Below are 14,162 nucleotides of genomic sequence, written 5' to 3'. Positions count from 1 at the left end.
GGTGGTTGGTGGGTGGTCTTTGGTTAACGTATCTTTTGTACTTTACTATTATTCTGAACAAACACGTATTCACCAGGCTATGCACATAAATACCTTGACTTTGCCTCAGTCTGTCAGTGGATGTAGAAACGTAGGTACCCTGCCCGTAATGCATAAATGAAACATCAGCGCCAAAAAGTCAAGCGCCATTGGACCAATCAGGGATCGAGTTTCCCAGGGAGGCGATACGTCATATCCATGCGCCTGAAATTGCATAGCCGCAGAGCAGAGGGGGCTTCGTCTGCTCGTTGCCTCATCATCTGTCTGGGAAAATAAGAAATACAATCTAATGAAAGCAGGTGTCTGTTTTGGTGGGGCGATTTGCCATCCGAAACCGATCGGCTCGGTCTGCGTGAAATAGGGAATGAACGACGAGACAGCATCGGACAGCTGGAAGAGAAACTCCGGGGGTTCCAGGTGAAGCTGCACATATGCTAAGCTAGCTCCCCAGGACAGTCTGACAGTTAGATATGTCTCTGCTTATTATTTACTGGACCGCTGATGTCACAAAACTACTGTTACTGGTATCAATTCAGGATAAGATACCATAGGTTAGTCAGCACACGGTCGACTATCGTAGATAATATATAATGCTGACATCCAGTAGCTTAGAACTGCCTTTCATGTAAACACTCAAATGCAATGCACATTTTGGACAGATTACAAGTTGATTCACTGTGACGTGGACACCCTGGTGATTCCACAGATAATCAGCCTGTGATGTACAAAGCTAGATGCTCCAGTAACAACATTTAGGTCACTGCCTAGGGATCAATATGAAGCACAAGTTACTGATCATTTGTGCGCATATTTAGACACTACCCTCCTGTTATCCTTGGGTCAATTTGACCCGAATCAATGTTCATCATTCAAAATATAACAGCAGAGGGACAGTCAACTCACTGGTAGCAAGGGGTTATTTATGTAGTCAACAAATAAACAAAGTGCCTGACACAAAAACTTGGTCAACAAGTTCATGTAAATCATTTTGTGGAGGGTAAAATTTGTTAGTAATATTGGAGGACAGCAGGAAGGTTAAATACACAAACTCATAGATGTTATCTTAGATTATTCATGTTATTTTAGATTTGTGTTGGCTGTTTTCCTAATCCAGTTGCTTCTTATACCTTTTTTTGCTTTTTTGTATGCAATATTATTTTGTGTAGGTTACTTCATCTAACATAATAATGTTACGTAATTGTCTCTGATGGTATCTCAATGGCAGAATTCCCTCAGCTTGATCTCAAGAGCATTTATAAAATCCCTTTTAAAAGAAGTCAACGTTTGCTGGGCTGTTCATCCCATACGGGGTTTTTTGTTTTCTTCAGTATTGAGCAAATGCTGGCTGTGAATCCCGGAAAGACGCCCATCAGTCTGCTGCAGGAATATGGAACGCGGATAGGCAAGACCCCAGTGTATGACCTGCTGAAGGCCGAGGGACAGGCCCACCAGCCCAACTTCACGTTCCGCGTCTCCGTCGGAGAGATCAGCTGCACCGGCCAGGGGCCCAGCAAGAAGGCAGCCAAGCACAAAGCAGCTGAGGCTGCTCTGAAGATGCTCAAGGGAGGCTTTGGAGGTCCCGCTGGAGTTGGTGTTGGAGTAGAAGGGTTTATTGGGGTTGATGTGTCCACTGATGGTGACAGGTCAGTGCCCTGTGTTTTTAGATCATTTACATAAATTCTTAGGCCCAGCAACAGCTATTTCATTATTATCAAAAGGCTGGTCATTAGTCAGATGGATTTGAATTGCATGCAGAGTGTTTGCAGAGCAAACATAAACGCCCTAGTGGTTTCATTATTTCCTTTTCTGTTTTGTTCCACCTCTTCTATGGTGTAGCTCTCAGTCAGAGATGAAGACCTCGAGCACTTCTCAGCAGTCTGAATGCAACCCTGTAGGGGCTCTGCAGGTAAATAAACAAAGATGACTACTGAAGTCAGGCGCTGGCTTCCTCTTAATATTAACGAATTCTGCCATCTACACTTCTTTCTTTCTCCTTTCTTTCTTTGCCAGGAATTGGTGGTGCAGAAAGGATGGCGTTTACCAGAGTACACGGTCACCCAGGAGTCTGGTCCAGCACATCGCAAAGAGTTCACCATGACCTGCAGAGTCGAGAGATTTGTAGAAATTGGTACACTGCATCATGTTTTATTCTCAGAGCGTGTGGTTTTAGGTGTTTTTTGTACCTGATGAAAACTTTAAGGAATAATGCTATAAGCCAAAGAGAATTATATATACTACTTTTTACGATCTGACTTGGGACAGGTTTATTTAAGTTAGAGTAATCAGTAAGTCAGTCTGTTGTGGTTTGTTCATCTCCAGGAAGTGGTACATCTAAGAAGCTAGCCAAGAGAAATGCGGCAGCTAAGATGTTATCGCGTATTCACGATGTTCCTGTAGACCTGAGGACCAGTAATGAGGCTGACACGGAAGAGGACACATTTAACATGGTGAGACATAAACAGAATTTAAGTTTTTCTGTGCACCACTATACTGAATGACGAAAATTATGAGGATCCTCTTATTTGGTGTTATCAGAGAATGAAATGCTCTGCTTTTACCATTTGTTTTTTAAATTGCATCCTTAAATTTTTTTTGCTGTAGTTGATTCTCTTTCAAATATTATTTACAAAAATTAAAAAAAAATACATTTTACTCTGCTTTTATGTCAAGTGAATATTGCCGGCAGATAATGCAAATTATCATGTGTCCGCACAGCACATTGGGAGCAGAGCTGAGCCAGGAAAGAGCAAAGGCTTCAGCTGCACATGGGACTCTCTGCGCAACTCAGCTGGAGAGAAGATCCTCCAACTCCGTAGCCACCCCCTAGGCATGCCCTCCGACTCCAACTTCTGCTCTTTGCTGAGCGACCTGTCTGCAGAGCAGCGTTTCGATGTCAGTTACCTGGATCTAGGTGAGTCCACGAACAGCAGCCCCCAGACTGAGTTTTCATTCAGTTCTACTCAGCGCTGCATTCTGGCTCCACTGGAGGTTAGAGGTTAAGGTTGTAACAGATATCACTGTCTGCATGCAAGAGTAGCTGCATTTCATGTAAGAGCATGCAAATGTGATCATTTGGTTGAACATTTGCTGTGTTTATGGTAAACCTTATTAAGGTTCTCACTATCTGTCAGTATAAAGACTTGCAAAGCGTCATGGGGACTTTTTTATTTCACGCCACAAAACAAATGGCATACTGTCTGTTACTGTTACTGTCCTCACGATGTGGAGGAAGTAGCCTACAGCTGCATGTCATGTTTGTGGGGAAGCATTTAATATACTGTGTGGGCGGCATTTCACAGAGGAACCAGAATTGAAGCTCACAGCTCTGCTGTCAAGTTTGCTTCATACATTAAAATGACCTCTTCTTTACTTTGTGCTGGATTTGGTTAATAAATAATTATGTCCTAAAAATGAAGTAAAAAATTATAATTAAGTAATTATGTTCTAAAAAAATAACACCAATGAAGTTGTTTTGATTTATTTGCAGCCAAATATATAATAACTGTTCAAATACATATCTATGTTACTGTTGGCGGTTGGTGGGGGTGCCTGGTCTGGTCTAGGTGGGTGGTAGAAGTCTAAGTGACATCGACATGTGTGTCAGGTCAAAGTGTTTCACGGCAAAACACCGAATTGTTACAAGATGGTCGATGATATGTACTTCGCCTGTCAGTGGTCATAACGTTGTGGCTGATTGGTGGATATCCTAGCCACATGTTATATGGTAATGAGATAATTCAATTCAGTTTTATGTATATACCCGGTGTAATCATTGTTATTCGCTGGACTAGTGACAGAGAGTAGTCGGTCATAATGTTGTGGCTTATCTGTGTATTATGGTGCTCTTCTAATGCAAACATGTAGACGGTTTAGACACAGCTTCAGGTAAAATTATATTTGATATTTTCAGTTCTCATTCTTATTTCCAAAACGTTAATAGTGTTGGAAATATCTGTATTGGAGTAAACTTGTCGGACAAAAGAAAGTCAGCCTCAGAGACGCTCTTCTCTTTGTAAACGCATACGTTCTCTCTCGTTTCCAGAGGACCGCAGCCTCAGTGGCCTGTGTCAGTGTTTAGTGGAGCTGTCCACGCAGCCAATCACCGTGTGCCACGGCTTTGCTTCAAACACAGATGCCGCTCGAGCCAACGCGGCCTACAATGCACTACAGTACCTCAAAATCATGGCAGGTGGGAAATGACGGGCTTCTCGGATTGTCCTCCTCACAGACTCGACACCACACAGCGCCATGAAATCTCCACTCTGGACGACGGAGGCACTTTTGTGATGAGTTCAAATAACTCAGATTACCTCAGATTTTGAAATGGAGACTTTTTCTGCCCCCACATGAACCCCAGGAGTTCTGTTTTTTAAGTCCGATTGTTGCCAGTGAAGATGTAGTTGCCCAAAAGCCAGTGAACCTCACTTCTTCATTATTGTCTCAAATAATTTGAAAATGCATTTCAGTATTTTTTTTGTCTATTTTTGTCTTCACATCATCCTCTTCCCATGTTTTAAAAAATAAAAACATAAGGCAGCTGAGCGTCCCAAAAAACAAGTGAGACAAAATCTGATGAAATGAAAAAGTGCGGGGGAAATAAATATCAATTTGTGTTTTGTCAAATGCCCGTTCTCATGGCTGGAGGTAAAAACAAACAACAACAAAAAAAAAATCAGCCATTCGCTTGAGACCTGGAGAGAAGAGACTCTGCAGAATATTCAGAGGACAATTGTTTTAAGGACTGCCCCTTTTACAGATGAGCTTGCTTGAGTCTTGAAAAATGTGTGATTTTCGTGTGTGTTGATTAGAAACTCCAGAAACTGTTTGTGCCGTTCTCAATGTTGGTTACCTTTGTGTAAGATTATGAATGGAACTGTAAATGGAAGTGTAACGTTTATGGAAACCCTGATACGAACTGTCCGTGTGAACATATATCAAAGTCTCTAAATTGTCTCCATTAACTCTTCTTTTAGATCACGACCTTTGGGTTGGGAGTTTTGTAAATCCATTCTTGTTAGAACAAAGATACATTTATGTTCGTGTAGAAAGTGCAAGGAGACCAGTAAGCCTAAACATTTGTTCTCGTTGTCATGTTATGACCGTTACATGCGACTCTTTCCATGTCAAAGATCAGGCAAAGCTACTGCATACTTCACATATTATTACCTCAAGAATGAGTTTGTGTCCAGTATTTTATCTGTCATCTTTTTTTTTTCTTCCAAAATGACTGTGACTCCAACTGTGACATTTAAAAACTGACGATACCTTTCCAGATCATGTTCTCTGAGTTAAACTAGCGTATAATTTGCACGTCTTTTTCACGCTGCAGGCTGATCACACTTCTGTCCATGTGTCATGGTGCTCGGTGTAACTGAAGGGGCCAGTCTGCGTTGGGTTCTTCGGTTTGCGATAAGAAGGAAGTCGCTGGTTTTCAATAATAACTTTTAGGTGACGACTCTATCGATGTTCTTAGCTCAGACTTCCGTGTGGCGGAAGGAGAACACTTTGCCTGGTTGCCATATCAGAAATTTTGAATAAAACATTTTTTTGTACATTTTACCGACGTCGAGAACTGAGTGCGGTCTTTCTCCTCATTAAATTGCCGTGCTGTTAAAATATGGACCACGCTGATTCATCAAGAACTGCTTTTATTTACAATGGTCTGTGTTCAGTGTGAGCAATGGGAAAATACTTAATGCTTTGTTCAGAACAAGTTATTTGAAGAGAATATCCTTCAGTGTAGAGCCTCTCATTAGTATGACATTTTAAGGTTTTGAGACTGTTTGAAATAAAGTCCTAATTCGGATGTTTAGATATGCAAATATCCAGGGCATTAAACATTCACAGATGAAAGATGCTGCTTTACATGTTGTTGCCATGGAGTTTCTGTCATCTGCTGTATCTGTCCAACGAGGGGCTGAGTTCTTCCTCCGCGTAGCCGCTGCTGTCGGACTGCATGCTGTCGCCTCGGACCACTTCACCTGCACAAGGACACCAACGTGAAACAGTCAGAGCTTTTCTCGCCTGGTTTTTACGTGCCACTCATGCTACAGCAAAACACGCAGCTGCACCCTGACCTGGATCTCTGACACAGAGGGAAAGATTCCAGAGACAAACACACCTGCGCGGTGACCTGTATACACATGTGTGTGTCAGAGTAAGAAAGCCCCACCCCTCTGATGATTCATCCCATGCTCAAGAAAGGAGAAGTGCACACAAGTTTGCAAGTGCAGTAAATGGCGGTTACAGTGTGAATTCACACCATTTCATTCACAGAAGTAAAGATATCACCGTCCGAGCTCGGTGACAGAAGATTTTCTCACAGCGCTAGCAGTTTCTATGAAGCCGGATAGAACAGAAATATACCTTTGTACTGAAGTTTTTTGGATAACGGTGATGTTGCTCTTGTTGTAGCTTCCGATTGCCCAAAATCCTCCTCTCCTGCACTATGCACCTGAAGAGACAAATAGTAGATATTATGTACTGTAAGTCTGTCAAATGCTTTGAATAATCTAACATATCTATATAAACCAAAGTGTCAAGTACAATGAGTCAGTAGCTAAAACTAAACACGCATTTAGAGATGATATGAAGTCTACTGTTTTTGTGTTTACTGGATTCATTTCCCTTATTGACTATACGAGAAACATGCAGAGCTGCCAATGTATCACTAAAATCTATCTATTTATTGTTTGAGGGACAAACTTTTTTTTTTGCAATAAAAAAAATAGCAACTATCTTCTCGTCATATGTAATATTATCCTTTTCCAGCATCATCCAGCCACACGTGTCAAGCATCCTCTGCATGTGCAGCACTGTTGTCAAACTACCGTACCTCCTCCAGCTCAAAGGAGTTAACCTGCTGAAGGTTACCGGGGGAGTGGCCCGGGCCCTGGTGTGTCAGAGGGTTCAGGTACTGTCGCTTCCCCACATTAAACGACTCCTCATGTCGCGTGTGGGCGGGTGGGACAGGAGAGGCGTGACTGGACGCTGATGTGTTCAAGGGACACGACGACGCATCGTCCCCATCCCAGCCGGTCACGGTGATGGAGTAATGAGCGTAGCCGCCACTGGGCTCCAGGACAGGAAGTAATCTGGATGCATCCACGTGTGTGGCGTCCCCTGAAGAGGCAAGGTCGTCGCCGTGTGAGTCCTTATTAGTCTCAGAGATGGGTCCTTGTGGACGGGGACAAGCTCTATCTGTGCTTTCACCCTTGGAGGAGATATGAGGCGAAGTGTTGGGACTGTGCGTGTTTTTACAGCAGAAAGGCACCTTGTGTACACATTCAACTATCTGCGGGCAGATTAGATCATAAGTAACCTTGGCGACAGGCTTTTGCTCAACGATCTTTGTGTCACTTTGAGTGAAGCATGAGTCCACCTCGGGCTGACATGAAAGTAACGGATGTCCTGTTTCTATCACAGTTTCTCCCGATAACGATGACGTTAAAGATGTTCTTGCGTCGTGCGTCATTCTGTCAAGGTCTGTGCGTTTCACGCAGTTTTCATCACTATCTGCGTTATTTGTTTGTTCATTGTCCTGCATCTCCTTATGACAGGTTTCATTTCCACCCTGAAGAGTTTCCGGGTCCACCGTGACCTGCCGTGTTTGCTCGTCCCTCCGATTGCCTATGATCAGCAGCCGAAGATCTGAAGCTGAATTACTCCTATCACACAGCTCCAGTTCCAGTTTCTTGGAAGCCCCGCCCTTGGCTTTCAAGATCACATCCACAACATCAGGGAGGCTGGACCTTTTCCTGGGCGAGGGCTGTGGAGAGGTTGAGTCTGAGCCACGGGGGGAGCCCGTGTAGAGGCACATCTTGTTGACCGTGTCCTTCAGCCTCTCCACCGGCGAGCGCGGCTCGCTGCGAACGCTGCTCCTGAACCGTTCGATCCTCTGCGCGGGAGAGGAGGAGAATGTGAACTCTGGTGTGGCCAGTTTCTGGAGCGGAGTGCGGGACACATGGGAGTAAAGGGAATAGAAAGCGTTGGCCATGGCTGTGAGCACTTGCACTTGTCTGAATCGACCTGTGGAAACAAAATATAATGTAAATGAATCTTTCATCCCGAAATTATTTTGCGCAAATATAAGTGAAATGATGTTAAACAATGCTCATGATGAGGAAAAATAAATTACAGAAGAGGGCCTGAGTAAGTTAATGGTCTTACTAGCAAGAGAGAGGCTGGGGTCCTCCTCTCGAATTCGCCGTAGCTGCGAGTCCAGAAAGAGGCGGAAGTTGATGCCCTGAGCCTGAGAAGGAAAGGTGAAGAAGCGAGGGGGAATGCGCACAGTGACCTGAGGCTCCTCGCAGCCAAAACCCAGCTCATACAGAGTCTCCTCTGCGTCCTCTGAACACAGCTGCAGCACCTCTGATACACTAGTGGGAGAGATGGAGACAAAATGTCTCAGGAATGTACTGTATGAAGACGAAAAAGGAGGGACGCAGAACACATCTGGTATATAGTGCACTATCTAGGAAAAAGGCAAGCCAGATGAACACTAACACATTAATTGGGAAAACCAAAAGCAAACCCGGTCTGCAAGTTCCAGACCAAATAAAGACAGACAGACCGACAGACAAAATAAATTCTTTGAGAGTGTTGGAGTCTCACCTTGATGTAGTTTTCCAGGTGGAGGAGGAGAGGCAGCTGGAGGCCATGCTGTGGCCCAAGTTGAGTGACGGCAGACATAGTCCTCGGCGAGGGGTGCTGTAGGCAGGAAATGGAAATGTTAGGATGCATGTAATCAGTAAATATTCAACAACTAAAAAAAAAAATAGACAGTTCTCTTATAAGAATTTCCGAGAAAATGAGTTACCATCAGCGATACGTTCGACCACACCGAGTCTGATCACTGACCTGCTTGTGGGTTGGCTGTTCTGTCGTCTGAAGGGAGGACGTGGTGGCAGGCTTCATTTTCAGCGCCGAGGATAAATGAGAAGACGAAGAGCCACAGATCACTCATTTGAGCTTCTTTAGCACTGAATAGAGCCAAGTATCTTCACAAAGTTGTTAGTTAACTTTACGGTCAAGGCTTGAATGAATGTTACCCAATCTAAAACTAATAGAAAAGTAGGAAACGCAAGATGAATACGCAACAATCATTTGTAACCACAATGACAGAAGCAGCGTGAACTCATATGTAATAGTTTTCAACAATACAGCAGTAAAATATTCTTTTATAAATTGTTTTTTTATTGTTTGTAGTTGGTGATATTACTATAAGAAGACAGTTGCTACTCACCCAACTTCACATGTAACCTCGCCTTCACTTAACACAGACGCTGAAACACAGAATGACAACGGGCTTGTTATGCATCCGTAGTTCAGTTTCACTGTATATTTCCAATCTATGCCACGCTGGGTAGATTCACCCTGGAGAAATCTGGATTCAAATCCCAGCAGGTATGAACTATTTGTAATTTTACAAAAACATAATCTGATACAGAGATTGCGATGTCACAGACATGTTTGAATCACATGACACATCAAACCTCTCTTCATTTGGCTGGTATTTGTCTGGAGGAGGAACCTCAGAATCTATGTGGGAGTTTCAGTTTGCTTCATTTGAAAGTTTGAATACGGTTTCATGTAATATTTAAGTTATCTTAGTTGAATTAAACAATTACTAAAAAGGTTGTGGATTTATTTACATTTTTCTATTTTATCCTGTTCTCACATAACCAATCCAAACCAATCCAGATTACTTTCAGTAATTATCAAAATTTTCAATATACCCAAGACAATAAGCAAGAAATTAATATAGGCATTACGAAATCCAAAGTTACCCTTTAAAAGGTGTTTTGATCTTTAAAAAACAGTTTTATAACATTTTGGTGTAAGTGATATGTGTATGTGTCACTGATAAGCCTGTCCACGTGTTTTATTTCGAGAACTCACTTTAGAGGTTTTAACAGAGAACTTGACAGCCTGCACTTCCCCTTCCTAAAAATGTTCTCTTCACATTAGCGCTGCGCAACACTGGATGTTTCAGTTACGTATTACAGTTGATGTGCACACATTGGTGAGTCACTGTGCATCTTTGACAAATCTATTACAGAAAAAGTAAAAGTCTGATCATGATGCACACCCAATTTTGTCATTTTCTGTGATGGCAGTTTCCTTTAAAGGTGTGTTATCTGCGCTGTGTGGGACTTGTGAAGTTTCCATGAAGTTATGGTAACACTGCTGTGTGTGAATGCATGTGTGTACTTACCGTCAGCACCGAGACTCAGGTCATCCGTTAAGTTGCCGGCTTGCAGCACAGACTCTGAGGAATTGACAAAGTCAGTGATATAAGTACCCCCGTAGCACATTATATCATGTACATGTATTTATACTTGCGGTATACTTACATTTATAAATCGTAGGTATTTCTACACTATTTGAGTATTTCTATTTTTTGCTGCTTAATACTTCCACTCAATATGAGCTGTTATTTCACAGCTTTGGTTATTATCTTATTAAACATGACATTCTCCCAGGTCCAGTTTAACCGAATACAATGCTATTAATACTCCAGTGATACATTTAATGGACTCACTTCACTCATATATGGCTTATCTAAAAAAATATTTACAAAGTTATTTGCTACTATATTTGGCAAATGGTTTTACTTTCTTTGACTTGCACTTGTGGTAACAGTATGCTTCCTTAAACAAAGATATGACAACGTCCCTCGGGAAGGGGAGACAGCAAAAGTGCTTTTTTTTATACACTTGAGCTCAGTGTGTTACTACATGAAACATTTATAACAATTTAGTCATACTCTGTTCACACTCACCGAAACTCAGCTGGCCGCTGTTCTCTGAGCAGGGATTTGACCTGTAAGACACGTCCCGGCATTTATTGCACAAACACACACACATCCAGTCCAGTGCCATTTGCATGCTTCTATCAAATACATAATCGGATGGATAACTTCACCTGGAGCACAATAGCAGCCCGGCTCCAGTACATCATTTTGAGGTCTAGTCGGTAGCCGGCTGCTGAAGTATGTCAACTTCCTCTTGTAAAATTATTAACATGAAGGCCAACGCCTTCAGACTGATCAGTGGTCACTTTCATGTTGAGGTCTGAGAATATATTTAACCACCACCGTTTTATTTTTCTTACTGTAATCCTCCACTGCGCTACAAGCCCATTTACATACAGTGGCGCTTCCCTTTCTGATAACAGGGGTATGACATGTTGCTACCTCATTTCATTAAACACAGAAGGAACCTGTTTTCCTTTGTTACATGGTCGCCTGACTGTAAACCACAAGGTTCTCAGTGAAACAGGCTCAGATGCAATCATGGTTGTGATTCTCACGTTATAATCAACAACCTGAGCAAAAGCACTCATACCACGACTTTGAAGACTTAAATAAAGTGTTTTTGTTTCCAGTGGAACAATAAAAAAAAGACGCCATCTGAGCCTATTATGTTGGAAACAATACTGTGGCTGCCTCTTCCTGGGCGACTTCAGAAAGTTTCCACTTTCTACTTGCTGTTGTTTGTTAACGACTTTCTACAGACAAGCACCAAGTTCTTCTTCAGCACTCAATTTCTTTGTCTCTCTCTCTCTCTCTGTTTTTATTTTATATCACACATCAAATGCAAGAAGCAATGTAAACTGACTCACCCACAACCGAGAAGCCAGTTCTCAATCTTTCCAGTGAAGCATCCTGTGGAAATTGTACACATTCATGAGTAATACTCATCATATAAAAACTATTTATTTTTTTTAACTGTTGTGCTATTGTCTTTTAACATAGAAGCATGTGTACTGTACATACTAACATCTGACTTATTCTGTTATGCTTTGACTGCACTGAGTTGTGTTGTATTTTTGCTGTTTGTCACGCGATGTAGTTCAGTCCGTATTTAATCACCGGCCTCTTCAGCCTCTTTGAACAGATAATGCACACACAAGTGGGGCAAGATCCCTTATAAAACCTCACCATCAGAGAAGACATCATCGTCTGCTATGGAGGCAGATGGGAGGCTGCACAGCGGACCTTCGGGCTCCTCCAGAGTGGGCCACTGTCGGCTGCTGTTGATCCAGGCTCGCCGCCTCACCGTGGAGGACGGGCTCTCCATCGCCTCAATTCACACACCACAGCCAGGGAACATGGTGAGGTGGAAGCCGCAGATGAGCCCGGGAGAGCTGCAGATGAAAAGGTTGAATCTATCAACGTGTTTCTTGAAGATTAGTAAGCCTTAACTTAAACATTGTTGTTAATTCTCATCAGTTGTAGTAACTGATTACTTTGGCAAATTAGACACATCACTGTGAAATGTGAACTCTCTTAATTACCGTGTCAATATATTTCTGAACAACTGACAGTGGCAGCAGCTATTCACTGACATTTATGTTAAACTTGAACCGTGTGGCAAAAATGAAAGAGAGAGACAACTCTCGGTCTAATAATAATAAAATACTGCTTCTTCAGAACAAGAGGAAAACACAAAATATAAAGCCAGCCTGCAGTGATCCCACTGAAATAACATATTCAAATAAAGTGGGTTTTTAAATGAAGACATATGAGAAAATAGGGTAGTGTACAGTATGTGCAAACAGCCGTGGATAGCTATAGAAAATGATGAGGCATCAGCCAGTGCAGTAGACAAACACAGGATGACTGACAGATCTACCCAAACCCAGAGTATAAATAACGTTTTAATTAGGGTAAAAGTCATACTTGCCTCTAATAAGGGCCGTCTAGGTTTTCAGATGAATTAGCCAGGCATGTCCGGAGTTTTTGTTTTAGTAAAGTAAATCTTGCCACACGACAAGGAGTCTTACCTTCATCAAGGTTTCAGTTCTGTGTCAGTGGCGCTCTTTCTCTCGTTTCCTGTTATCGCAGACTGAGAATATCTGAAACTTCATCTGCAGTCTTCAGCAAAACGTCAAACTGCATTCGAGCGTGCTCCGGTTTGCGGCGATTAACGCGCGATTAGGAGTTTCTGCTGATTTCCTCTGAAACGTGTCGGCTAAACGGGTGAAAACTGGCCGGCCGCTCGTCACGCTGCAGAAGACTGTAGGAAGTGAGTTTGCATCTCATCTGAAATACAAAAAGTTTTATCAGCGTGGGACGCAGCTGCGACACATCCTGCAGAAACAAAAGCAAGAGTCAAAGCAGGTTTTTGGAAATGCCAAAGGTGAGGGCTGACGGTGCAGCACGAATAATATGGATAACAATAAAAAGTGAATTACAAACCCCTCCAAAGCTGCTCTCCTGTGATCATTATAGAAAATCGGATTTGTTTCACTTGTGTATCTACATCTACCTACATCGTGTTGATTTGAGGCATCCCTATGCAACTGCACTATAAACCCCATGTGCTCTGTTGAGGACACGTGTAGCCTACTTTTATAGCTACGTAAAGGAGCTGAGAAACTTTTCTCCTTAACAAGTAACCCTTTATGCAGTTTATTAAATATGACGCCTTAAGGGGTCATATGTTTTTTGTAGATCCCAATTAAGAACTGCTTTTCAGTTGTGCCTCCAGCAGCAGATGTCCCTTTGGTCCACAGTGAGGACACCAGTAAAGACTTTCATTTAACCTCTCCTGGAAAGGTGTGACAGAGAATCTAAACCACCCTCACAATAAATAACTTCACTGTAGCTAATAGATATATAAAACATAATAAATGGCCCAGTAACAAATGCTGTATATTAATATTTACCATAGAAGAAGTCATAATTGGTGACTAACAGATTATTAACGTTTTCATGATGGATCATTTGAAATAGTTTTTTTCTGTGATTGATTAACATTATTACGGTCTGAGTACCTGCCCAGTTATCGACTATTAATTATTGACTTGGCAGTCCAAAAGTTGTTCCTTATTTATGGCTTATAGCAGATCTACACTATTAGTTAATATTTAAAAAGATTAAAAAAAAAAAAAAGAAAAGAAAAAAAAAGATGTGCACTTCATAATCCCAGTGGCCACAACGCGCAGTCCGCCTTCCGCCCTCCCCACCTCCGTGTTCAAAGCAGGAGACATGCTGTGTCATCATTACTCTGTTGAATGATGAGACATTATTCAGCCGAATAACAGGAATTATCTGTATTTGCATACACGTACTTGCTCATGGAGCAGACTAACTGTTAACTCACCAGTCCAAAAAT

At 42.2% G+C, this 14,162-nt stretch overlaps 2 protein-coding genes across 4 annotated transcripts; one reads left to right on the top strand and one right to left on the bottom strand.

Moving 5' to 3' along the window:
* The first annotated feature begins 235 nt into the window (after positions 1-235).
* On the top strand, positions 236-5,596 carry tarbp2 (TAR (HIV) RNA binding protein 2). The gene is made up of 7 exons (XM_047582020.1): positions 236-456; positions 1,368-1,682; positions 1,876-1,945; positions 2,050-2,167; positions 2,359-2,486; positions 2,755-2,950; positions 4,082-5,596. The coding sequence occupies exons 1-7, from the start codon at positions 404-406 to the stop codon at positions 4,237-4,239; spliced, it is 1,038 nt and encodes a 345-aa protein (XP_047437976.1). The 5' UTR covers positions 236-403; the 3' UTR covers positions 4,240-5,596.
* A 74-nt stretch (positions 5,597-5,670) lies between these two features.
* tespa1 (thymocyte expressed, positive selection associated 1) lies at positions 5,671-13,316 on the bottom strand. Of its 3 annotated transcripts, none has more exons than XM_047582014.1 (13): positions 13,244-13,316; positions 12,729-13,087; positions 11,984-12,189; positions 11,665-11,707; positions 10,823-10,863; positions 10,256-10,309; positions 9,284-9,323; positions 8,899-8,949; positions 8,653-8,748; positions 8,209-8,417; positions 6,875-8,067; positions 6,406-6,493; positions 5,671-6,020 (listed from the first exon to the last, which is right to left on the bottom strand). In XM_047582014.1, exons 3-13 carry the CDS (start codon positions 12,120-12,122, stop codon positions 5,929-5,931), a joined length of 2,046 nt encoding a protein of 681 aa, XP_047437970.1. In that variant the 5' UTR covers positions 12,123-12,189; positions 12,729-13,087; positions 13,244-13,316; the 3' UTR covers positions 5,671-5,928. The 3 variants fall into 3 exon arrangements, with proteins under 3 accessions (XP_047437970.1, XP_047437969.1, XP_047437971.1); XM_047582013.1 differs by having other exon boundaries at positions 12,829-13,087; positions 13,244-13,315; XM_047582015.1 differs by lacking the exon at positions 13,244-13,316 and having other exon boundaries at positions 12,829-13,092.
* Between the last annotated feature and the right edge of the window lie 846 nt (positions 13,317-14,162).

Source organism: Mugil cephalus, chromosome 4 (assembly GCF_022458985.1).
Source record: "Mugil cephalus isolate CIBA_MC_2020 chromosome 4, CIBA_Mcephalus_1.1, whole genome shotgun sequence".
NCBI lineage: Eukaryota > Metazoa > Chordata > Actinopteri > Mugiliformes > Mugilidae > Mugil > Mugil cephalus.
This window is presented reverse-complemented; position numbering and strand designations above follow the sequence as displayed.

What these genes read in the sequence shown, in the direction of transcription:
- tarbp2 (XM_047582020.1), top strand. Translation starts at nt 404, where the DNA reads ATGAACGACGAGACAGCATCGGACAGCTGGAAGAGAAACTCCGGGGGT. An exon ending in GTGTCCACTGATGGTGACAG is followed by an intron (nt 1,683 to 1,875) that starts GTCAGTGCCCTG and finishes TCTATGGTGTAG; the next exon opens with CTCTCAGTCAGAGATGAAGA. An exon ending in TGTCAGTTACCTGGATCTAG is followed by an intron (nt 2,951 to 4,081) that starts GTGAGTCCACGA and finishes TCTCGTTTCCAG; the next exon opens with AGGACCGCAGCCTCAGTGGC.
- tespa1 (XM_047582014.1), bottom strand. Translation starts at nt 12,122, where the DNA reads ATGGAGAGCCCGTCCTCCACGGTGAGGCGGCGAGCCTGGATCAACAGC. An exon ending in AACAGCCAACCCACAAGCAG is followed by an intron (nt 8,749 to 8,898) that starts GTCAGTGATCAG and finishes TCCTGCCTACAG; the next exon opens with CACCCCTCGCCGAGGACTAT. An exon ending in CAAAAAACTTCAGTACAAAG is followed by an intron (nt 6,021 to 6,405) that starts GTATATTTCTGT and finishes GTCCTTGTGCAG; the next exon opens with GTGAAGTGGTCCGAGGCGAC.